The sequence below is a fragment of the Mus caroli genome, unplaced genomic scaffold (assembly GCF_978045245.1).
Source record: "Mus caroli unplaced genomic scaffold, Mus_caroli_1 scaffold_2, whole genome shotgun sequence".
Taxonomy (NCBI): domain Eukaryota; kingdom Metazoa; phylum Chordata; class Mammalia; order Rodentia; family Muridae; genus Mus; species Mus caroli.
The window spans coordinates 137,239,459-137,265,864 of NW_028227257.1; the positions used below are offsets into that span (position 1 = coordinate 137,239,459).

Genomic DNA, 26,406 nt, shown 5'->3' on the forward strand with positions numbered 1-26,406 from the left:
TAGAATTGGGAACAAAACATCCATGGAAGGAGTTACAGAAACAAAGATTGGAGCTGTGACAAAAGGATGGACCATCTAGAGACTGCCATACCCAGGGATCCATCCCATAATCAGCTTCCAAACGCTGACACCATTGCATACACTAGCAAGATTTTGCTGAAAGGACCCTGATATAGCTGTCTCTTGTGAGACTATGCCGGGGTCTAGCAAACACAGAAGTGGATGCTCACAGTCAGCTAGTGGATGGATCACAGGGCTCCCAATGGAGGAGCTGGAGAAAGTAACCAAGGAGCTAAAGAGAACTGCAACCCTATAGGTGGTACAACATTATGAACTAACCAGTACCCCGGAGCTCTTGACTCTAGCTACATATGTATCAAAAGATGGCCTAGTCGGCCATCTCTGGAAAGAGAGGCCCATTGGACACACAAACTTTATATGCCCCAGTACAGGGGAACGCCAGGGCCAAAAAAAAAAAAAAATGGGAATGGGTGGGTAGGGAAATGGGGGAGAGGGAGGAGGGTATGGGGGACTTTTGGGATAGCATTGGAAATGTAATTGAGGAAAATACATAATAAAATATATTAAAAAAAAAAGAAAATGGTTGGCAGCTTGACCTAATATTTACATACAAAGAGAATGCTGCATTATTGGCAGGGAATTCATAACAACCAAGATACACATAACTGAGATGCCCATGTACAGATGAATGTACCAAGAGACTTCAGCATACATACACAATGGAATGGCCTCAGCCACATAAAAATTACTGTCATTGGTGGTAACACTGGAGGATGCTACACAAAATGGCAAAGCATAGAGAGTAACAGCTGTCTTCACTCATATGTGCTGCAGGAGTAAGCAGAGTAGAAGAGTTCACTGGAGACAGAAAGAGGCAGAAAAGCCATTCAATGCAGGGAGACAAGGACAGAGGTTTCAGAGTGTTGTAGGTGACAATAATTGGCAAAAGTGCGTTGGCTATTTCAAAAAAGGAAAGAGAGTCCCCATGAATGACCATTGTAATTATCATTGGGAACAAGTCCACTGGCTAGCTAAGCCTGCTTCTGCATTGGCATGATCTTCAAACCCTCTTCCTTAAAGGATGCCGCCAAGAGTAAGCCAACAACCTCGAACACTTTAATGTCCAAGAGAACAGATAGATGTCTTTCAGGAACTTAATATTTGTGTCTTTGATCAGGCAGGCCAGGTTAATTATGGGAATACTCTCCATGTCTTCAGTTTTGTTGCAAGCCCTGAAGCTTTAACCCAGGCCCTGAACCTGGACTACAGTTCTGGATCCTACTGCAAAAGCCAAGATGAGGCTAATGCAACCTCCCAAACCCTGAACTCCAAGTTTTTCAGACACTTGGCAGCTCACCAGAATCACCTGTTATTTGTTCTGTTTTTTTTTTCCCTGTGGAAAATGTTTTTATTCTTGAATTATTTATGAAAGCTTCTATCTACCTGGAAGCTTAGATCTGAAAGCCTGGCACCCTTCATGACCTCCTCCACTAGTCTTCTCTTTGAATTATGACCATCTGCAGGCTGGTCACTGGGGCAGCTTCCCAGAAGAACTTCTAAAGTCCAGTACTTAACTTCTTTCGTCCTAGCCCCAAGAATCCAACTTGGTGATTATTTTACCACATAGTATTTTCTGCCACAATTGGCAACTGACCTAAATCTTTAGATCAAAGGACTGAGAAACCCAGTGGCCTTTATCTAATTGTTTCCATTTTTTCTCAGCTCATCCTATCTATGAAGACCATCTTTGCTTTTCCTCATAGTCATGGTTAAAGTTTTTCCTCTGCTTGCAAGTCAAAAGAACTTCATCCTCACTTGTATTCTTTAGTCCCCAGGATGGGTTTTTACAAAGGCCTCTTCAAAACTATACATACTAAAGTTCCCACAAAATATGTGTCCGTAAACCACTTTTATATTTTTAACATACACTGTAAAATTTGTTAATTTCTAACATACCTGAAATTTCTCTATATTGTGTGGATAGTCTGTTCTCTGGCAGAAACATAAGCTTCATGGATATAAGCAAGATTGCTTATTTGCTGGTACATCCCATATGACTTACATTTTGTTTCGAAGTAGATGTACAAAAATATTTTTATTTTTTTATTTTTTATTTTTTTCAAAAATATTTTTAAAGTGGACATTTATTTAAAACCATAAATTAATATTCTTTTTTGATGTTCAGTGACTATAACTTCTATTCATGAACAATATAGTTAGATAGTTAGAACATCATTCTTGACTGCTCTAAGACCTAGTCATGTGTTGTCAGTCACAGTGTTTCTTGCAAGCTACCCTGACAATGTTTGGGATGAACAAATGCAAATATCCTCAGTTAGCGTATACTAGAACTCTGTGTTCTGGCATGTGAAGTTTCTTGGGTAACATTTGAGCCTACTCTGGTAGCTATATACATCATGTGGTCGTGTTCTTTGACCACAATGTCAAAGCAGACCTTGCTTTACTAAAGCAACAGGTAGAGTAAGGAGAAACAGAGGAATCAGATAGTCTTTTGTAACATTTCAAGTAGGAAATGTTATCTCAGCATTAACAGAAGTTCAGGCACATGAAGAGGTCAGTTCACTTCATGGGAGAAGGGAGAACAATGGTTGAAACAGTAAAGCACACAATAAAAAATAATGAAATACAAATTAATCAGAGAAAGAGCAAGGAATGTCTGAATTCAGTCACGAGCTAATCATCATATTAGCAAAAAAGTGAAAGAGTTGTTTTTGTAACAGAAACAGACTCTGGTTTGAGAGTCTGAACACAAACAAGATTCTTCCTGTGAAGATGCCACATAGCTTGCTTGAGGCTACACATTTTGTTTCTGCTTCTGGTATTAGCAACCATTTCCCTAAGGAGCCTTGGTATCATACTGGATATGGCAAGGCATTTGAGGTCTTCATCAATTTCTTTTGTTTGAGATTATTCACCTCCTCACTATCTCTGTGCTCAGCTCTATATCAGCTGTTTAACACTTCTCTGCAAAGCACTTTGATGAGTTAGTACTAAGCTCAATTCATCTCCTTCCTCTCCTTTGCCCCTTTATGAATAAATATAGATGATTTGCTTGGGTCTACCACATGCTCAATTACTTCTTCAAGTCTCAGTATGTAAAAGACTTATTCAAATGTGGTCAATGAGCTAGCAATATGATAAGCACATTCATACAAACATATCTCTTAAATTGATTAAATTTTAATGGAAATTATTATTTACTGAAGTTTTAGATTATTACATTGTTCTTCTTAAGAGCTGAGTCAATATAATACTGAAATAGAACATTATTTGTAAAAAGCCTTTGAATTTCTTTTTTTTTTTTGAACGTGCTTTTTTGAAGTATCTCATTATCTTGAAATATTGCTTTGTAATCCTTTGTAATCTTATTGATGTGCTGAGTACAAGAACAGGAAAAAGACATCTCAGTCCGGGACTTTAGAAAGTACTCAAATTTTGGGCATCAGTGTTAAACCAAACTCATGAAGGATTTATGTAGATAGCTTTCACAGATATATTTGATCTTTTTTAGAAGCATATGGAAATGCATATTTAATTTGTCAGCATTTTGCAAATCACACCCCTTCAGAATAATTTGCAGAGTATAAATGCCTCCATATGTTAAACTCGGGTTTGTCTATTATTGCAGGAATAAAGAAAGAAAGAGCCATACGTTAATTTTGGGTGGCACACTGGATTATGAAGGAGAATTTAAGACTGTAATGTCCCTTATTCAAATAACTCAGAATTAAGAAGTCTCAATTTACAGTCAATTTTTCAATCACATTGAATGAGCTATGATGAAATCTTACTAGGACCACAAACCTCTTACTTGAAAAGGAAAATGTGTCACATGCTGTTTTCTGTCTATATTGCCGTCTTAAGTCTTTTGAGACACCAACCAAAGCTGATTGAAACAGAAAATGATATGCAAACCAAACCATCTCTTTATAGTCATAGGAATGGCAGGTAAATGTATAGTTTCCACCCAAGCAAATTCCTTTTTCTAACAAAACAAACAGGCAAAGGGAAACTAGACCTTGCAGGTCAGCCATTTCTTGCCAGAACTATATTCAGAGGATCTTGAGCTTACCAGGGTGTTCTGGGTCTGTGAATGATAAGGCAATTTCCCAAGCTGCCTACACACCAGGTGTGTGTATCCTCACAGCAGACTTCTTACCCCAGCTCTTTTGGCAATCCTACAGAGCTGGAAAATGCATGCAATTTCTAGATAATGCTGTCTAAAATTTTAAGGAAAGAAAACCCTGCAGATTTCAAAGGTCACTTTCTGTACGGAACTTGAAATAATTAACACAGAATGCTGAAGATCTTTGACAAGTTTTACTCTTTAAGTCTGAAAGGTTCATTGACCTATGTGCCTTCGGAGACCCTAGACTATAGTATTAGAAGATAAAATAAAATTTGAAGTTTCAAAGGACTTCATCATTCCCAAATTAATGATTATGTCAGGATTACCAGTGAAGGCTGATGTGTTAGCAAGAAGGGCCTTAAGGAAATTATAATGTGGATAATTATTATTTGGCTTCCTTTAACAGCTGGTATTATTTATTTCCTGAGTAGAAAGAAAACAAGATGATTAACCAAATTTATTTTGAATTGTGATCACACCTCAGTACAAATAAGTTATTTTTATGGTAACACCTTAAATTTAACATATGGGAAAGTTATTTGAAAATTTCACACAATAGAAACTGGTGGGGCTGCAGAGAAGGTTAAGTGAGTCAAGTACTTACTGCAGAAGAATAACAAGCTAAGTTCAGAATGTGAGCACACATGAGAAAATCTGACATGTTAGTGAGTGGAAAACAGTGTTTGGTACTGGAAACCTATGTCACTACTCAGGGCTAGTGAAATCACGGCCATTTCAGGAGCATGTACAACCACTAGTCCACTAAACTCTCATAATCCCTAACAACAATCTATTTGTCATCATAGCCACATATCAGTGTGATTTCACCCTTCATCAAGGAAACCTCTTTTGGTCACAGACGGAGACCACGACAGAAAACCACAACCAATTGAGATGAACCATTATGGACCTCAAACCCAATACATCTATACAGACTGATCTAACTCTTAAAGCTTAGGGAACATTGTGGGAAATGGAATGGAAAGATTATAAGAGCCAGATCAATTGGTTTGCTGAGAGATTGTGTCTCCTAGTAATGTCAGCAGCTACAGCTACAAAATCTCCTAAGGATGGCTGTCCATACATGAGCTGAACAAGGACAGCGCCAATGGGCATGGCGAAGTCGGAAGCCCACAAGCCTCAACCCTACAAAATAACTATAGGTAACTGAATAAACGGCTCATGGGAGAAGTGGTCTTCCTCACATTTGCATACCAATTGGTTGTCCAGTGCCAAATATGTATACAAATAGCAATGTATGGACTAAATAGGATATATATGTATATACACATTCATATATATATGTATGTGTTAGCACTGACTGAGAAGGGGATGTTGACACAAACTCCTATTCCTAACTATGAATCTATTTGTATTTGATACATGTGGAGAAAGGGAAATCAGTTTTCTTCATTGGAGTGTCACTAGGTATATTAACCACACACCCATGCAAGCCACATGTCCAGAAATAGTCAACACAAATTGGAATCTATATTATTTTTGTACACTTCTTTTCTGTTGTGATTTTTTTATTTTTTATTTTTGGTTTATTAGTTTTGTGTTTTTATTTATGCATTCTTTTTGAAACAGAGAGGGGGAGAGGGAGGAGGGAGGAAGAGAGAGAGAGAGAGAGATCAAGCATATGGGTAGTTAATGAGGTGGGATGCGACTTGGAGGAGTCGGAGGAAAGAAAAGAATAAAAGGTAAGGTGAAGAGTGACAGGGGAAATCACCAGATGCTGACTGATCAGTGCTTTTTTGGGTGAACTCAGTCCTTTCCTCCCCCTGCCCCCCCCCAATCACACAGACACACACAAGCACACAGAGACACATATTCTTTTTTTTTATGTTTTCTCAAGATTTATTTGTACTATTTTTTTGAGGACATTTTTTTTTTATTTATTACATCTTTTCCTCAATTACATTTCCAATGCTATCCCAAAAGTCCCCCATACCCTCCCCCCTACATGTGACACATACACCTTGCCAACTGATAAGGACACTAATTTCACAATGGCTGATCTTAAGTTTTAATAATTTATAAATGAAAACAGAGTAAGCTGTGTATCATGATTGCGCAAATGAAATTCTCTGAAAGAGACTTGTCTGCTTTCAGACCTCATACAGTTACAACTTGAGGAATAAGTTTGAATATAGATGGAACTAACTTGTTCATTGTGGCTTCAGAACTGAGAGCTTAAAATAATTCTGGTTATACTATTGTTTATAATTTATGAAATATTATAGAATTGAGATAAAGGGCAATGTGATGATACTGTGGCAGGTTTAAAATGTTAAGCCAATAACATTTCCATGAAAGTACCAGGGAAGGGAATAAAAAGAAAGGGATTCCTTGAAATAACCTTAAGAAATGTCATTTAAGCAATTCCTTCTTCTTTTTATACCTCCATATGGATGGAATTTGTGGAGTGAATCTCTCTTATATACAACAATTTCAGGTCTCAAAGTAAAAGAATAAAGGTAATCACTTAGTTAATATTGCATTCCATTTGACAGAGAAATTGCAGCTATAAGTTCCCCCTCTCCTGGCCTGAGCCTACACCAAGAAACCCTGAGTTAGTCACATACATTTTTACTTCTGGGACAAAATCAGCCAACAATTACAAGTTGCTTTGGGACACAGATTATAACTTACTATTGTCTGTCACTTAAATCATGTATATGATTGTTTATGTGACACCTTCCCAAATGAATTGTAACATTTTTTTAATTCCCATCAGAAAGAATTTTTATTTTTCCTGAGAACTCTTCAAAATATTACACAACTAGAACACTAGCACTTGGGAAGTTAAGGTCGGAGGACCACAGGTTCAGCACCAGCCGAGACTATAGAGGAAGGACGTTTTAGGTTTAAAAAGAGGATCTGCAACAATCACCAGATCAATACAATTCCCATTAAAAATCCACCACAATTCTTCATAAATCTTCAAAGGGCAATTTTCAGCTTCATATGGAAACACAGACCAATAAATAAATAAATAAATAAATAAATGAATAAACAACAGTGTAGATAAAAACAAAACAAAAAACAATCCTAAATAATAAATAACTGCAATAAATCACCACCCCTGATTTCAAATTGTACTACAGAGCTATAACAATAAAAACAGCACTGGATTGACACAAAGATCAGACATGCACACACTTTTTTTTTTTTTAAATAAAGAAGCTAGAAATGAACACTGGAAAAAAGATAGCATCTTCAGTTACTGGCACTGGTCAAACTGGATGGCTGCATGCAATAGAATCCGAATATGTACTTATCATTCTGCACAAAACTCAACTACAAATGGCTCTAGATCTCAACATGAAACCAGATATACTGAACCCAGGAGAAGAGATATCTTTGAACTCACTGGCACATGAGATACCTTTCTGAAGAGAATACTGTTAGGACAGCCATTAAGGTTAACAAGTAGAGACCTCATTAATCTGAAAAATATCTGTTTTTAGATAAGTGGACAGCCATCAGAATGGGAAAAGATTTTCACCAACTATACATGCAATAGTGGATTAATATTCAAGATATATAAAGAAGTTAAGAAGAACTAGATATTTAAAAAAAACCCATACAATCCAATTATAGGTGGAATATGGACGTAAATAGAGAATTTTCAGTAGAGGAAGTTCAAATGAGAAACACTTAAGAAAATTTTAACATCCTTAGTCTTCAGAAAATTCAAATCAAAACTACTTTGGATTTCATTTTACACCAGTCAGAATGGCTAAGATCAGTAAAACAAGTGACAGATTATGCTGGCAAGTATGTGGGAAAAATAAAACACTCATTCTATCCTAGGTGGATGGAAGGAAGGAACTGGGTGGGAGAGGGGATGGGGAGGGGGTAGAGAGTTGGGTGGATTAAGGGTAGGGAGAGCAGGGGAGAACAGAAATAGGTGGGGGTGGGGTCAGGCAATCTCTAGGATGTGCCAGAGAGATGGGATGGGGATCAGCCCCAGGGTGTTTATGGGGGTTACTCTAACTGAGACTCTTAGCAGTGCAAGAGAAGGATCCTGACGTGGCCACTTCCTGTAGCCAGGAGAGATAGAGACAGCAACTAACACACAAAAATGTCCTGCCTACAAGATATGCAGGGACGAAATTAAAGCAGAGAGACAGAGAGAATAGTCAACCAATGACTTGTCCCATGGGCAAGATCCAATCCCTGACATTATTAATGATACTCTGTTATGGTTGAAAATAGAAACCTAACATAACTATTCTCTGAGAGCAACTGATGGAAAGAGATGCAGAGACTCACAGCCAAACATTAGATGGAACTCAGGGAGTCTTAGGGAAGAGTTGAGGGAAGGATTGAGAGACCCTAAAAGGACAGAGACTCCTCAGGAAGGCTAACAAAGTCAACTAACCTTGGGGACTCCCAGAGACCAAACAACCAACCAAAGAGCAAGCACAGGCCTGACCTAAGCCATCTACACATATGTAGCAGATGTGCAGCTTGGTCTTCAGGTAGGTTTTCCAAGTGGAGCAGAAGCTGTCCTTGAATCAGTTGCCTGTCTGCCTGAGGAGTCTGTTCTTCTAATGGGCTATCTTGTCTGGCCTCAGTGGGAGAGGATTCGCTCGGTCCTGCAGTGAGCTTATGTGCCAGTGTGGGAGTACTGGGAAGGTAGTGATAAATGTAATACCCAGAGGGGGACTCTACCTTCTCAAAGGAAAAGAGGAGGAAGGAATTGGGGGACAATCTGTATGAGAGGGTATTGAGATGGGGGAGGGGGCTGACATTGAGATATAAAGTGAATAAACAAATAAATTTTTTAAAAAGAGAAGAAAAAGAAAACACTCATCCATTGCTGGTGCGAATGCACAGAGACTTTTGAAGTCAGTGTGCCAGTTTTTGAGGAAGATGACAATCTATCACCTTAAAGTCCAGCTATACCACTCTTGGGTATATTACCCAAAGGATACTATGTGCTACACAAAGACACGTGTTCAGCCATGTTGATTGCTACTTTATTTATAAAAGCCAAAAATTGGAAACAATCCAGATGCCCCTCAATAGAAGAATAGATAAAGAAAACGTGGTACAATGTGCGCAATGGAATATTATTCATCTGGGAAAAATAAATGAAATTATGAAACTCACAGGTAAATGGATGGAACTTGTTCCTTCTGTGTGTTTCTTTAGTACTTTTCTAAAATATTCGTTTTGGTTTTATCTTATTGCATTTTATTTTATTATAATTTAATTAATTTTATTAGTATTCTTTAAGAAACTGTTAGTTTTCTAATTAGACATAGAAAGGGGTTAGATCCCGATTGGAGTGGGAATTGAGAAAGATTAAGGAGTAGAGTGAGGAGAAACTGAATTCAGTATATATTATATGGGAAAATCTATTTTTAATAAGACAGGGAAAAGGCTTTTTGCAGAAAATATTTATAAGTCATATTTATGTGTCACTTTGATCCACTCACTATTATTCAACCCACATGAAAAAGCAAGGAGAACTTAAACAGATATTCAGAAGGATTCGATGTGTAGTGATCCTTGCCATATTTAATTATTGCTTTGGAAATGTATATTTATACACGGCTATACACTCACAATACACATATGTAAGGCTACACCAGAATTCCTCATCATTTGAAAACAGAGAAATGTCCTCTGAAATAAATTTTATTTATAATGGAGAAAATAGTTATTAAAACATTGCCTTAAAATATTAAGTCAAAATATTAGAAACATGGCTCAGCAGTTATGAGTACTGGCTGATCTTGCAGAGGACTGATGTTCAGTTCCCAGCACCCATACAGCAGCCTACAATCATCTACAGCTCCAGTTCCAGGTGCTGTGACACCATCATTTGGTACTAGACATTCTGCTGCAAAGACAAACACTAGTACACATAAAGCAAAAATAAATAAGTAAAAAATGATGTGAGGTTGAAATAATAAAAGATTTAACTTTATAATCTGATAAATTTGAAAATAAAACAATAACATTTAAAATGATTATTTTGATATTTATTTTTATATGTATAGTTGGTTTTTATACAGGTAGTCTGTCTGGCACATGCATGACTGGTGACGTTGGGTCAGAATATGGTGAGAGACCGCGTTAAAGACAAATGTGAAGCACTATGTGTGTGCTAGGATTCGAACCCTGATCCTCTGAAACAGTAGCCTGTGGTCTTTCACTGCAGAGTTATTTCTCCAGCCATATGATACAGTTTTCAAAAAGAAGAAACAATAAATCCATTGTTTATTTTGGATTTGTATTTTTGCATTTGCAAAATATAATCCTGTTCATATAAGGTATAACTTTTTCTACAAAATCTTGGAGATGTTTTTTAGCCCTGGCTGTCCTGGAACTCACTTTGTAGACCAGGCTGGCCTTGAAATCAGAAATCCACCTGCCTCTGCCTCCCAAGTGCTGGGATTAAAGGTGTGCACCACCACTGCCCGGCCTTGGAGATGTTTTTAACAGTTTCTTTTTCTCTAAAATCTTTAACATTTCAGCTATTTGATTTAAAATTATTGTCAGATTTCTTCAACTATCCGTGCTAAAAATTCTAACTATGGGATATCCTTGCCTATCATGAATCAAGAGTTTTTCAACTTCACTTACACTGTGAACTCTCTGGAAATATCATACTTTATAATGAGTGTCCATTATACTTGTTTATCAACTCTTATTTATAATATGAGACTATACAAAGTAATTAATAGAATTGGATTTCAATTTAGTTGATGAAGGCTTCTTAAGTAGGAACTAATTTTATAAGTGGATGGTTGACCAATTAAGATTTTTCTTATAGGAAAATCTTTGTTACTCTGTGTTGTGTTGGACACTGGATAATGCTTAAAAAGTGTGGTACTCTCACAATTTGAAATTTGATGACAATAATGACTAGCAATGAAATTTTTCTCTTAAACAAATGTGTGATTAAAATTATTACCATATCTGAGCTACTCCTAGAGAAGCACTTTCCTCTGCAGTCATAAAATCTCCGTTCTAAGAATATTTACACAAGGAGGCATTATGCGGGAGAGACAGATGAGATCACTAAGAAACTAAAACAAAGTTTACGTTGTAGATACAGCTTGGGACATGCCTCTAGGTATATGTGGATATGGAAAATATTAAATCCACAGAACAAATTTGCATAAGCTTATCTCCACAAATATCATTTGTTTAGTTGTAAGAAACATGGTACAAGCTTATGATCTTTAATGTCTTTTGGTGAGACATTTTGATGCACATGTTTTTTCTGTATTGGACTTCCCTGAGAATTATTTTATGTGAATAATAAGGGGCAAAACAACAATAACCTGTGTTTGAGATCTGAAATTTGTTTTAGCCTCTCACTAAAGCTAGTCAGAATCTTTTTAACTTGCACACTACTTGTAATAATAATTATGACAAAAGCCCTTTATGTCATCTCTATTTTAAAATTTCAATCAAAGGACTCTAAGTGGATCCAAAAAGATGTGTTTGTATGAATAAAAATTAGAGAATTTTTATCAAAATTATCAATAGGCATCATTCTTGGCCACTTAAAATGTCCTCAAACTATCACCAATGGAAGTAAAACTTTACACAATGGAAGCACTGAAGATATGCTGAACCTGTTGCAAGTAGGCAGCAACAACATTGAGTACCATGGTCTCACTGAATAACATTAAAATTGTGAACAGAAATCATCTTTCTGCACATCTGATCCATTTCAATTCTCAAAGCAGAATATCCATTTTTATTAAAGCAGGTTGTGGCTGAATATTGAATTACAGCTTAAGGAGTCCTGCAGAAAAAACATCTTACATATTGAAGTTCTTAAATCAAAGGGACAAACATGATACTGGACCACATGAAATATAATCATTGACATTTGTAAAGCTAACACGAAGTCAAGGTCATTTGAGTACTGTTTGTCACATATTGTGATTGTTAAGCCTTTGAAATTTAAAGTACTACTTTCATATTATTTTATATTTACTTAGAAAGTCATATATAATATATGTACACAGATATCAAATGAAGTTATTCCCCCTTAGAAGCGGTTAGACCAAGTTTTTGGATAGGGGAATTCAAGAGATTTTCCAAACAATTTTGGCTACAGCTTCTGTCCTAAGTTTCTTTCCAGAATTTGAAGGTAAGACCTATTGCTGAAGAAACCACTTAAGGCATAGTACTTAAAGGACTGAAGCTAGAATGGACCTAGAAAACCCATACATGAGGACTGTTATAGTAGCTAAAGTGGCTATGCACGCTACCAAGATGGGAAAGCAACCAAAAGTCCTACCCATTCATAAAGCCTATGAACTACAACAATGACCAGAAAAGCAAGATATCCTGTTGGATGATATTGATACTTATATTTTTGGAGTAACCAGCATTCATCTATATAGATTTAAGGTCCACTCGATGGGAGAGAAATCATAATGGCTGCTGTAAACCTAGCCAACTACTGGCAGCTAGTCAGGTCATTAATCAGAGGATAATGTGCAACTCGCACTGCCCTAAACCAATATAATTCCTTATGGCATTCTAGATATTTACCCTCCTTAGACCTCCAGAAAAGAGTAAATCTTCACCTCTCGTAAAAGAAGCTTCTCTTTGTAGTAGCCATAGATCATTATAGGAAGTCACAATTGATCAAAATGGAAAGAACAACAGAGAGTGGGGAGCCAAACCCCAATTTGATACATCACCCTCAGAGCAAGATGTGCATAATGTCAACCCCAATGACATGCCCATGAGGGTGGTGGAGGAAGATCTCACAAGGTCCCATGCGATGTGGAATGATAGATAACTAATGGTTGTTGAGAGAGGGGAGAATCAATCTTCTCTTGGGATAAACCCCATGATAGCTTATCCAATCCTGAGTGGTCAGCCCTAAACACATACAAATGCGCAACACTAAATGGACTCAGCAAGTTAGGTTCATATAACATACATGTATATGTGTAACAATCATGACAGAGGAAGAGGTCATGAGCTTGAAAAAATAGGGAGACACAGGAAGAGCTGGAGAAGTAAAGGAAGAGATGACACTGATGTAAATACAAAACTTACGTTTGAAATTCTCAAAGAATTTAAATTAAAATATAGTCCCACATTTTAGGGCAGTTGTTAGATTGTTAGTTGTAGATTGAGCAGCAGTCCACCATAAATATCTGTTGAGGGATTCTCAATATGTAATTTTTTTTAGCTAGTCATAATCTATTATAATCCTTAAGTGTGGACTAGGTTAAAATTGCAGGGAGAGAAGCTTTTGATTAACAAAAAGGTAAGATTGCTTGAGCTGTGATCTTTGCAGAGTAGATTGCCTCTGTCTTGTGATAGGCTCCTTATCCACAAAAAAGAACTTGGAAATATCTTACGTAATCAGCCGTAGATAACATCCAACAAGCACCTTCTAACAGCAACAAATGAGGAAAATTCTTGGTATAGATATGATGAATCAGGTTAATAGAGAAAATACTTCAAAAACGTTCCAAAATTATATAGCAACTTTCCAAAATTATATACTAACTTTCTAGAATGCACTTCATTTCCCTGGATTTATGCCACACCAGATGGACCACTCATTTCTGCATGGGTGTTTTCCCACATTCATAATGAACATCTAAAATTTACATGAAATTCACCATACACCTGAAATTACCTTATCTTTACTCCTACCCACATTCTGTTCTTTATCTCTTTGAAAGCATCCATTATCAGACTGCTGCAATGTACATAGCACTGGGATTAAAAGAGGAATACTTTATAGCAATTATATTTGTATTATAATAGCAGAACTATTTATGTTAAAAGAATGACAATGATTTATTTATTTGAAATAACATCTTTAACCACTAGATGTCAGCCTTTTCAAGCAACAAAGCTTACTGCCAATTTTGTCAATGTAGCCTTTATATTCTTCATTTGAGTTGAGGTTGTTCGTATGATAATGAATAATTTAACAGAGACAACAAAAGCCAACTCTCTCTGAAGTTCTATAAAGATAGAGAAGGTATAGGAATAAGAAGTTTTATTAAACACAATTAAACAACTGAAACCTGAGACCTAACAATGGAAATGCAATTATTAATTGGTAAAAGAATTAGGATATATACCCTGAAATCCAACTTATATGTGATATCTACATGATAATTGTTATTCACAGGAAAATATCCTTTGAAATGTCAAAATAGCTTTACTGAGTGAGCATCAGGACTGTTTATGGAACCAGTCTAGTTGAGTGTCGTATTTTGACATTTTCAATCTTCCTCTAACATTTTCCCAGGGATGCCCTTTGATTTGCAGATATACAGAGAAGGAAAACACAGTGCAGAGCACAACGTGAAACTTTCAGCAAAGCACTAAGCTTCGCATCACAAACAAGCAGAGATCATGAGGCTCTTGTGCAAGTCTACAACACCCCTCGCCTACATAGCTCTAAGTCCCTAACACAAATTAACTCATGATCCTGGGTTTGGAGGAGGGAATTAAGCCTAGATATGGGAAGCCCTGGAGTCAGTCATTCTGACATCACATTGAGAGAAGCTTTAAGAACATGAAGAAATGAACAACAAACAGAGGAGGAAAAGCCAGTCTTCTGTAATGCAGCTTGGCTGGTTAAGCCTGATTTAAGCCCATCCATATGCCAGGCTGACTAGCTAAAAAGCAGTACATCAAAATATAATCTTTCAAAAACATTGAACCATGGCATATACAAATACAAAATAAGCATCAAAAAAGGAACCTCTTTTTCAGTATGGTTGACACACCTGTCATAACTGAGGTGTTCGGAGACTGAGGTAGAATACTCTGACTTCCAAACCAGCCTCGACTACACAATCTCCCTTGAAAATCTAAAAAAGAAAGGAAGGAAGGAAGAAAGGAAGGAAGGAAGGAAGGAAGGAAGGAAGGAAGGAAGGAAGGAAGGAAGGGAGGGAGGGAGGGAGGGAGGGAGGGAGGGACAAGGGAGGGAGGAAGGAAGGAAGGAAGGAAGGAAGGAAGGAAGGAAGGAAGGAAGGAAGGAAGGAAGGGGAAGGGAAGGGAAGGGAGAGAGGAGGGGAGGGGAGGGAAGAGAAGGGAAGGAAGGAAGGGAAGAAGGAAGGAAGGGAAGAGGAGGAAGAATGAGAGATGTAAAGAGTGCACAGTAAGGTCAGTGGGAGAGAGAATTTAGAGAATAGAAATTTAGTCAATTCTTCAAATTTCCACTGAACCTGGTGACAGCCAAAAATGATTTGATGCCCTAGAAGGTCAGAAACCATAAACTTTGGGGTTACCATTTGTGCTTGAGAAAAATACTTTCAATTGGAAAAAAATGCTACATGTTCACTGGGAGTCAGCTCCGCACCCATCCAATAAGGATGAGAGAATGTCTTAATGACAGTTTTAGAAATGTCACCCAATGTTAATCTTCCTAAAGTTTTGAATATATTTATGTAACTTTCTATGAATTGGTGACATATAATAAAACTAAGTGGCAACATTTAGTGCCTTGGGATACATAAAATTATTTTTTTACTCAGAAAACTTGTGTATGCAACAGAGGCTGACATTATTTCCTTTAGGGGAAGTACATTGAACGTGCGGAAATATTGTTGACATTGCACACCAGCAACAGACTGTGATTTACAGATTCCACAGAACGAAGCATACTCAGTCTTTCCTGTTCCTCGTGTGCTGCAAGAGAAATCATGTGCAGCCCACCTCTGCTGGCAGGTCAGAGCTTAACTCCTGGCATGGCCTGAAGCATCTATAAATTACTTTCTCCTCTGTCCATATGCAAACAGATTGCCCTTTAACTTGATATCACACTGCAGATCATCTATTCCGATTTAAATAACAAAGGATGAGAAATACCTCAGATAATTACTCATAACACAAGTTTAAAAATATCTTGTATATTATCTATAACTAAGCAAGATGAAATGATAACAACATTTGTTATGTTTATGTTGTATATATATGTGTGTGTACTGTTTGTGTGAGTGTTGTATGTGTCTGCACGTTTCTAAGCATGTGTTTGGGCATACACTGTGGCACACATGTAGGGAGTTCAGAGGACAACCTTGGATATCTGTCTTCCTGTATCGCTTTGGTGCTCACTGTGACATATGCCAGCATACTGTTTGGTCTCTGAACTTCTGGAGATGCTCTGTTTGCACCTATAACTACACTACAGGCAGGGTGATATTATAACTTGTGTGCAGCCACATCTAGATTTTTATGGATCCTGGGAATACTAATGTTGGTCTTCATGCTTGGGCAAGTGCTTTATCCACTGAGCCATCTTCCTGGCTTTAAATCATGAGGACCTGTGTTTGGATCCCCAGCGCCTATATAAAAAGCTGGCAGTGATAGTGAACAGCTACAATCCTTGACTTGAAAGGCAGACACAAGAGCATTGTGGGAACTTGCTCTCCACCTAGCCTTACCAGATCAATGATCTCCAGGTTCACTAAGAGGTTCCCTGTCTCAAAATATAAGGTGGAAAGCCACAGAAGAAGAGACCTAAAGTCAATATCTAGTCTTCACACTTAGGTATACATATGCACGCAAGCACCACCACACACATAATTAACGCATTTCTATACACACACACATACACACACCAAAAACATGACTTAAAATATGTACATTTTCTATTAATATGTGTTATATATTCTTCTCTGAAGATTTGGGATATAGACAACTCTTTAAAGTACTGACAGCAATATATATTAAAGGAAAATACATGCCTGGCTAAATAATTGTCCAAAAAAAAGCACCTTTTAATTTTAGAAGCCTGAAATCTTGAAGAGACTTCAGACATGATTAAGTAACATACAGAAAATGATCTTAAATTTCTAGGATTAATATGCAGAGAATTGCAGAAATGGGAGGTGATCCAAGGTCTAGTAATTCAGATGTAATTTCTTTAAAGGTTAAATCATTGAGGCAGTGGCTAAGGGATACAGAAAACTAACCAACGGCCCTGAGTCATGTAGTGGCACTGTCTACGACCTCATTGAACACATTCCAGAACAAACACAAATCAGAGGCAGAATGATATATTTTTTTTAATCTCCACAACAGATAAAAATAAAAGGCACACAATAAGTTTCTTCGTCAAGTAAAAAAATGCAGAAATGTGTTGGTGTATTGCATTTGTGTTTTCACTTATTGTAAAATATGAAGAGATGTTTGAAGCAGCCAGTATCATTTTTGCATTGTTCAATGTTCAGTTTCTTCAGGATTCATGTATAATGAAGTCTTGCAGGATAGAAGATATCCCTTACAAGCTAGCTTGTGGCACTGACAGCTTTAGAGGTAGATGCTATTTGAATAACAATACACTTAGGCCTTTATTAGGCACAGTCTGCTTGTCTTTCATTTATATTGATGAGGAATAAGAAATTTTCTAGTACAAATTTTTTCCAGTGATATTTTCCTTATTCTCTAGCTGGAATCAAAGATGAAAGAAAGGCTATCCAAACGAAGATGTGACAAATCCCCAGGCTTCAAATGGAGTGGAAGGAGGAAGGGAAAGGAGTAGGAAAGCAGACAACAAGAAAAAGAACTGCTGGCTGCCTCTTCTCACCCCCATGAAGACTGATTGCAGGACCATGGTGCTACCTACTCCCAGTCTTAGCTAGCTTCAATAACTTAAAAACCTCAAAACAGGACCTTTAGGAGTAAACATGGCAGCTATTTCCTGCCTCACCTGTCCCTTAGTCTAAGGGAGCCAGAATCACTAGTGTAGAAGATGGAGTTGATGGTGAGGAGCCTAATCTGGGGCTGGAATTGCTGAGAGTCACTGCTGCTTGCTGTCCAGTGACTTTGTTTCCCACTCACTTGCTTGAGAGGACTTTTCATGAAGCTGAGCTGTCCACTGACAGCTTGTAACTGTTTCTCTAGTTCCCACTTCTACAAAGCTAGCACCTCCTTTGTCATTCTCACAGATTTTTTCCACCGTTCCTCCCTCCCTCCTCTTTTTTCTTTTGCTTTCTTCTTTACTTTCTTCTCTCCTTCCTTCATCCCGCCCTCCATATCTACCTCCCTTCCTTCCTTTCTTTCTTACTTGCAGAGATTTTTAAATTTTCATTTTATGTTTTTATATTATAATACATCATTTTCTCATTGCCTTTCCTTCATCCAAACCTTCCCATATACCCCTCCTTCCTTGAGCTCTTTCAAATCCATGACTTCACTTTTCATTTAGTTGTTGTTACAAACATACATACATACATACATACATACATACACACACACACACACACACACACACACACACGTACATATGTGAGGGAGATGTACTCATCCCTTCCCACAGGCTTAATAGTTTAGAGCTACAAAGTTTCTTTCATAGACAAGATAAAACAGTGGTAAAGCTAAGGGAGGGTAGCTTATGTGCTTCAAAATCAATCCCAATTACTTCTGTACTTGAGCCCTTATTATGAAGATGAGCTGGAGAACTCAGAGGGAAAAACAATAGGAACTTCATAAAGGTCCTGGTTCCAGTGGCTCATCTGACACCTTGGAATTGGGGAACTTAAACACAACCTGTGACTTTCAAACCACAACATTGTGGTTTGGATCAGGAGACAGACTGTACTTAAAGCAATTGGCAAGTCTAAGCAGCACATTTAAAAATATCAATTTCCAGAGGGCTTTTGTATTATACCATTGTCTCTCCATGGTTGCAAGGAACTCATTTTGCATTGAAGGTTTCTTTTTTGATTAAATTTCTTATTCAGCCAATTGAAGTCTTTGGAAAGCAATTATTTCTGAGAAAGCACAGCACCGTTAATAGAGTGGTAAAATAATTATAATCTAATCCAGATCCTGTTCATGAGCAATGTAAGAATGTTTAAGATCCTAGGAATACACACCAATTCATTCATACCAGAACAAAAGCTTGGAGACACTACTCACGCAGGCTTGACCGTATGAGCATGTTTCTCATGGACGAAGGCACCAGCCAGACCTCCAGCTCCTGAATTTAAATACTGGAAAAGAAGTGAAATCGATGGCTCTACTTGACTATATGAGGAAGATATAAACATTATTTTTATTTTAATAAAATAAACCCATAACTTTTGACCAGTTTCAAATTTGTGATTATTTAAGCTTCTGGAGAAAAACAGAATACTGGGTCTTACTGTTAAAAGAAAACCAAATGAAAAGTATTACTAAGTTGAAGATATGTGGCTATGTTATTTTTACCAAATTTTATTCAGATTATTTGGGTAGGAGAGTAGGGCAGAGTGAGGTTTTGGAGAGCCTTGCACATATTAAAAACTTAGCTGTCCTGATCATTTGTAGGACAACTAAGTCTAGCACCAGTGCAGGTACAAAGAAGAAGCAAGAGACTGCCATCTAAAAGTGACCAGAGACTCCTTAAAATGCTGACACACACCCCTTGGAGGAGACATAAAATGCTCAAAACATGTGTATGTGATGCATGAAGTTTTATATAGAACACATTTAACAGATAGGATATACATGTAATGCTCAAAACAAAACAAAACAAAACAAAAACGACCCCAAAGGTGCAGTCCTTGTAGAGTAGAGCCATCTGAACTACTAAGTGTTTGTTGCTCTTGCATACTTTTTACCTTAGAAATTGACTTTTTTCTAATACAAAGCTCTGCTTTGGCTGTTCTTCATGTATCTGTGTTTTCTTGCTTCAAGTCCTTCCTCCAGGACACTCCAGAGGTGTCCATTGAATGCACAGTATCACTTGTATGTAGCAGCTAAACTAAGTTCTAACAGATTTCAAAGCTTTTGTTCAAATGCTCTATGCCAAATAATTACTAATTCATATATGTTCAAATATTGTAACTTACTTTTAATATCCACAAAAACTAAAGGCATCATCAATATGAATTATGCTCTAAGTAAGGAGTCTTTCTCAATATTTAATTTATTTTCATAGTAGTGTAGACATTTAATGAATACATTTTCAACAGTTGTAGGAATAGAAAAGTTATTCTTTTTGTTACTCTATCATATGACCTCACTAGTTCCTAAAGAAGAAAACATGGCATTGACAGAATTAGAATGTAAGTTGTAGACCAAGCATTATCTCTCGATTAAAACCAATGTGAAATAAAGGCTGTCAGATATTATTTCCTACCTTATAGGAACACCAGCAGGCAAAGTCAACACCCCAGTCATGTAAGCGGAGTTCAACATTTCCAACTGCATGTGCTAGGTCAAAGCCAACAAAACAGCCCTAGGGAAGAACATTCAAGGTTTTGATTTGTTTAATGATTAGGACAAACGTCTCAAGCCTACTGCAATATGTTGAACAGTAACATGTTCTGATACCCCGGATCACAACCTTTGACCCATAACTCCTTCAACCCTTTAGGCAGCCCTCTAGACAAAAGCCATCTTCACAAAACTACTTCCTTCTTCACTACGTTGACATTTTCACTTGTGGAAAAATGCAGATAGGGATGAAACTTCAGGTCCAGCAGGAGAAACAAAGTCAGCACTGCCCAGCTGGACTGCCTTGATTACACTCACTTCAGAGTTCATTTGTGGGAGACAGAGGGGTTTGCTGAAATTCTACTTGTGAGTATTGTAACAGTGTAGTAGCAGGTCCCTGTTCCCAATAGATTCAGAGTCCCAAAGACACCAAGGCTGCAGAGCCAAAGACCCCTGTCCAACCCTCTGCAATACAGGACAATGTAGTGCTGACTAGGAACAGAAGGCTCTAGATCTTTACCTTTTAACACAGCACACCTGTGCTCACAATCACCCCGTAAGCCTTCCTTTTCTCGTGCATCCTCTGTCTTTTACCTTCCACTTATGCACACGTTTCAGGCTGGTTGTGCTTTTGTCCATTTTTCAGCTGTTTTTAGACTGCTGTTTATTTTGTTCCATCCAGTTTACTCTAAATCATTTCATTCTAGTCTAGTCTGGTCTACTCTATTCTTCTATGCTGTCACATTTTATATGTTCTCTCTCTCCCCATGACTTTTCTTCTTGTTATAATGCTTAGCCCCCATTTCTTTTCCTTCTTAAATTTGACATTCCATCAATGTAACAATCTCTAAATTCTGTAGATCCTAACTCTATCTCAACTCTCCCTTCCTAGCTACTTAGCCTACCTTAATTTCTTTCCTTCAAAGTCAATCTAATACTTAGTCCTTCTACTTATTTACCCTACTCCACTCCCCTTTCTAACCACTTTAACTAAAATATGAGTATGCTACACGCTATACTTTGTTGTTTGTCTTGCAATCGTCTTTGAGGTCTTTGCTAGTATGAAAGTTAGATAATGATCATACCAAACACGTGTTCTCATCCCCCACTTAATGTCTTACTGCGGGTGTTATACAGAGTTTATACCAGGTATCTGGAGCTCCAGGTATGAAAAAATTATTTCCTGAATTATACAATCTATACTTCCTCATCCAATCCCACCTGAACAGTACAAATCCTCCAACCAAAAGAGTATAGCTGATTAAAATTAAACCAAGCAAAGAAGTCTCACCAAATACATATTACTCAATGTTCTAATGAACGAAACGTGAACAAACAAGACATCCTCTCCCTGAAAAAGCATTACTCCTGCAAAAATGACATCTAGTGTAAGTGAGATGCTCTCCTAGACAGACAAATCAAAATAATGATCAAAAGCATGTTCAAAGAAAGACACAGGTAGGGAAATACAATAAAGGAGGGGATAGACAATATGAAAGAAGAATTTTAAATAAGAAAGAAATATTGAAGGAAAACCGATATGATATTAAAGTCAAAGTAAGTAAAATAAAATAGTAAGTAAAGTAAGATCAAAAGTAACTAAAATAAAAATGTAACAATGTCTCAGTGATAGAATGGACCAGTAAAAGGGGAAAACACGGAGCTTGAAGACAAGGAATAAGGACTAGAGGAGACCAACAAAAATAATGAGGAAACGATATTAGTGGAAAACCCAAGATGTATGAGGATTCTCCAAAAAGACCAAATTACAAGTTGTAGGCATAAAATAAGGAGAAGAAACTTATTCTAAAGGTATAGAAAACATTTTTTAAAGAGTCAGGATAGAAAAATTAGCAGAATTCAGAAAAGAGATGCCTATCCAGAATGATAAGACCAGGAAGAACTTCCTCTAAACATATTCTCATTAGAATATTATATAAATAGGGCAGAGAATGCATATGAAAAGCTGCAAGGGAGAAACACCAAGTCACGCATAAAGGCCATCAGAATAACAGCAGATAATGCAACTGGAAGTCTAAAGGCTAGAAGGTCTTAGAAGGATGTATTTTAAGATCTGAGAGATAACCATTGACAATCCAGGGTATTATATACAGTGAAACTAATGACCACAATTTAAGAAAAAGATAAGAACTTTTGTGATAGAAAGAGACTAAATAAATTTATGGTCACTAGGCCAGCTCTACAGAAAATACTTAAAGAAATCCTACAGATGAAAGAGAAACATAAATCCCTCCATGAGGCTACTGAAAAGAATGAGCCATAAAAGAATGATACTAAACAATGGAAAGGAGAAGAAAAAAAAAACCCTACAAAATCAGCAGAATGCCAGGAATCAATACACAGCTTTCAATAACCCTGAATGTTAATGGCCTCAATTCCCTAATCTGCAAACATAGCCTAATAGATTGGACCAAAACGCATGTGTCATATATTTGTTGACTCCAAAAGAATACACTGTGTCATCAAATTAGTACCTTAGAATGAAAGAATGGAAATCTATCCCAAGCAAATGGCCTACAAACAAGCACACCATACAGTTACAATATCGGGCAAATATAATTTAAACTAAACAAAGTGAGAAAAGATAAAGACAACAACTTCATACTTATTAATGGAGCAATCAACCAAGAGGGCATTGTCAAATTTCTAGACGAAAATGAATTTCCAAAAGTAAACCAAGATGAGATAAACCCTCCAAAATGTTTAAACAGATCATTAACATGCTGTGAGAGCAGCAAATCAAACAAGAATAACAACAACAACAAAAGAGAAAAGGACAAAGAAAACCCCAAACAAAAAACATGAACCCAGAAATATCAAATGTTCTCGCCCAAGGAAATGGTAAGCCAAGTTGTCTTCAGTTGTCCACTTTTTCCAAAGTTGAATTAATAAAAATATCAAACATAAAATGGGGAAAATACCAAATTACAGTTTCTCTCCAAATATCTCCTTTTTCATTCAATCTGTTTCCCATTTTGTCCTGAACATTACAAGCCCCTCTCTGCTGCATAGGGACCTGTGCTTTGGGTGAAATCACATGGTACATTTGGCAAACACTCCCTCAGTAAGCATCACTCATCCTGCCTTTTTCTTCCACTGTGTCTCAGACTTGCCCTGGATATTTACATGTTGGACATTTACATGTAATGTGTGGGCATTCAAGATACTGGATGATCAGCTCTTATGCTTGTTTTCCAGCTGAGCCAGTAAAATTCCTTCCATCCCAAGGATAAGTGTTTCTTTCTGGGCTTCCCTCTCAATTGGATGTATAATATAGAGTTTCTGATTGGCAGGCCAAGTAAAAGACAAATTAGATATTGGAGGAAAAAGGCCAAATTCTAGCAAATTAAAAATCTAAAACCAGAAACAAACCAAATACCTGTAATTGAATCTTCCAGAAAAAAAAAAAAAAACACTAAGTAGTTAACTTTGAACTAAATGCTTCAGAGACAAAATACAAATAGAATCCAAACTGAACGGTATCTCAACTATCATCTCAAAACAAACCCATAGATCATCCATCCATCAATGCAAGGCAAGTCCAACCTCTAGAAAGAACTCTCCAACAACCACTCAATGGGGCAACATTGAGCACGAGAGTCTCATGCTAGTACCTGACACAGATTCAAGTTGTTCCTGCAGTAACAGAACAAAAGAAAGCCATAAATCATGTCACTTTCTCAAGGACTTTCGTGGAAATATCAGGTTATTGTAAGAAAATCGAGAACTCTCTGTTACAGTTCCCAGGTGCTATCTAATGACTTTCTAAGTCTATGGGCTGGTGGAAGCTTATTGCTTTTGTTAGCACATTCCCCAACACTCCACCTGATAGTCACAAGGATGGCAGGGCACACACAGAGGTGAACAATGAATGGCTATTAAGGAGACTGAAGATAGCCTAAGAGTATTGTACTCCAAAACTACCACATCCAGGCTCTTCACAATCTCAGATGATCTTCTCAGTCATTATTCTATTCAGCTTTGTAGAATTCTTAACACATGTATAACTTTTATTCTTGGAAATTCTGTTCACAAAACTATATTTACTATCATGTGATTACATCTATTATTTAACAAAAGAAACGCCTTATCTAGAATGTGTAACTTATTTCATTGTTTTCTTCTAATGTAGAGAGATGAATTTGTACCATTTTTCTTACTCCAAATTGAGGAGTATGTATATATATAAATATATATGATATATATATATATATTATAAGCAAGATGTTTTCTATGGGAATAAATCTTTTGAAACTGACTGGGAAGCAATACAAGTAGTTCACAACAAGGAGACTTAGAGGTCATCATAATCTGGGCTTGCAGATACATGATTCAGCATAATAGACACCCACATTTGTTACCGTGAATTGTAAGATACCCATATGATTGAAATTCCATGTGGCAAAACCAGAAATTGTGAAACTTAAGTGCTCTGTCTACTCACTTGCATTTCTAATTAGAGGAGTAGTTTTTTAACAAGAGAAAATTTCAAACTCACCTTTTTTATACACTGTTAAGAGTTTAACTTTCTTAGATTACCCAAAGAAAAATCTGTACTTTATTTCATGATAAATTATTCATAAAGTATGGACTATGAGGAAGGCACCAAGTTCACCTACTGGATCCTGTTATTAATCCCCTGTGGTCACAGCTGTGGCATTGTATCAGAAAACCACTCCAGGCTCTCACAGTACATTTTATTGAATGTACAATTCTTTTGTATGGATGGCAGAAAACATAAATTATTAAAGTGGGGACTGTATCAAGCTACAAATTTGAAAGAGGTGGTCAGAGTGTAATTTTACAGAAGAGTCGCTAGATGGCAGCATCTTAAAACAAAGCATCAAATTGAGCCCTTCTTCAGCTATTTCCACTATTTTCAAATGGAGTAGATGACTTGTGATTCAAAGAAAAGGAAGAGGAGGAAGAGGAAGAGGAGGAGGAGGAAGAAGAAGAAGATGAAGAAGAAGAGGAGGAGGAGCTCAAAGCTTGTTTTCCTAGTTCATACAATGTTTTTAAGTCACAATTTTTCAACAGGATTTTATACCAACTTTACCATAGATGGTTATTGCATAAGCATTTTGACATAATTAAGTGGAATAGAGTTGTGCTTGGCCAGCACAGTCCCTTACTTTCTAGCTGTCCTTGAATAATTCTAGTCATTTATTTCTTAAATGCAAATCCTTTCGATCTGCATTTTTCTAAACAACAGTTTCAAAGGATATCCTGCTTTCCCTCTGAAAAACTCCTGCTAAGATTAGGATGCAAGCTGTAGTAGTTGTTTCTGTGTCTCTTGAGCTTCTATAAACTTGTCCTTTCTAGTTTTCCTGGCTCAGGGACCCTACTACCCCTTCAGTTATGTTTTCCTTCATGTCCTTTCCCTCTTCATTGTGCTGAAACTGATCTTAGAGTCCCTCAAAGGTCAAGGGCTGGGAATTTTACCTTGAGATTCATCTATAAATGACATTTGGAGGTGGGGTCATTGGGTAGTTAATATTAGCTGAAATCATAATGTGGTCTGTGGTAAAAACCAAAACCAAAGCCAAAGCCAAAGCCAAAACGAAAACGAAAACGAAAACGAAAACCAAAATCAAAACCAAAACCAAAATAGCTTTGTCCTTGCTGTTTCCCAGGTGATGCCCTCTGCTAGGGTATAACAAACTGCAAAAAGGCAGTTCCCAAGAATCCTTGGGACTGATCTTGGACTCCTCAACCTTTAGAACCACAATTTAAATAGGACAACATTCCTTTACAAATGAATTATGAATAGGCTATACTATTCAGTTATAGCCAAAGGAAACAAATGGGCCTGGATGACTGAGATTATGTTCCAAAGATCGGTGCCATTCCCAATACATTCCCTATTTATATACTCTTATGCAAACCTCCAATCTTGTTGTTCTGTATACTGATATAATAAGTGAAAGTGTTGAATAAGTAAAGCAAAAGACTAGACAAAATCATACAACAGCCAGTAGATATTCTCATCTGATGTTGGAGTTTCTTTATAAAATAGTTCTTATTTACATTCATATACTTAA

At 37.0% G+C, this 26,406-nt stretch overlaps 1 protein-coding gene across 3 annotated transcripts in view; it reads right to left on the reverse strand.

Annotated features, from left to right (window-relative positions):
- Kynu (kynureninase) overlaps positions 1–26,406 on the reverse strand; it is a 144,589-nt gene that overhangs the window by 39,898 nt on the left and 78,285 nt on the right. For all 3 annotated transcript variants that reach the window (XM_085834945.1, XM_085834944.1, XM_085834943.1), the window contains 2 exons: positions 20,268–20,366; positions 19,064–19,137 (listed from right to left, as the gene is read on the reverse strand). In XM_085834945.1, the coding sequence (XP_085691071.1) occupies positions 19,064–19,137; positions 20,268–20,366 (173 nt within the window). The remainder of the gene's footprint in view (positions 1–19,063; positions 19,138–20,267; positions 20,367–26,406) is intronic.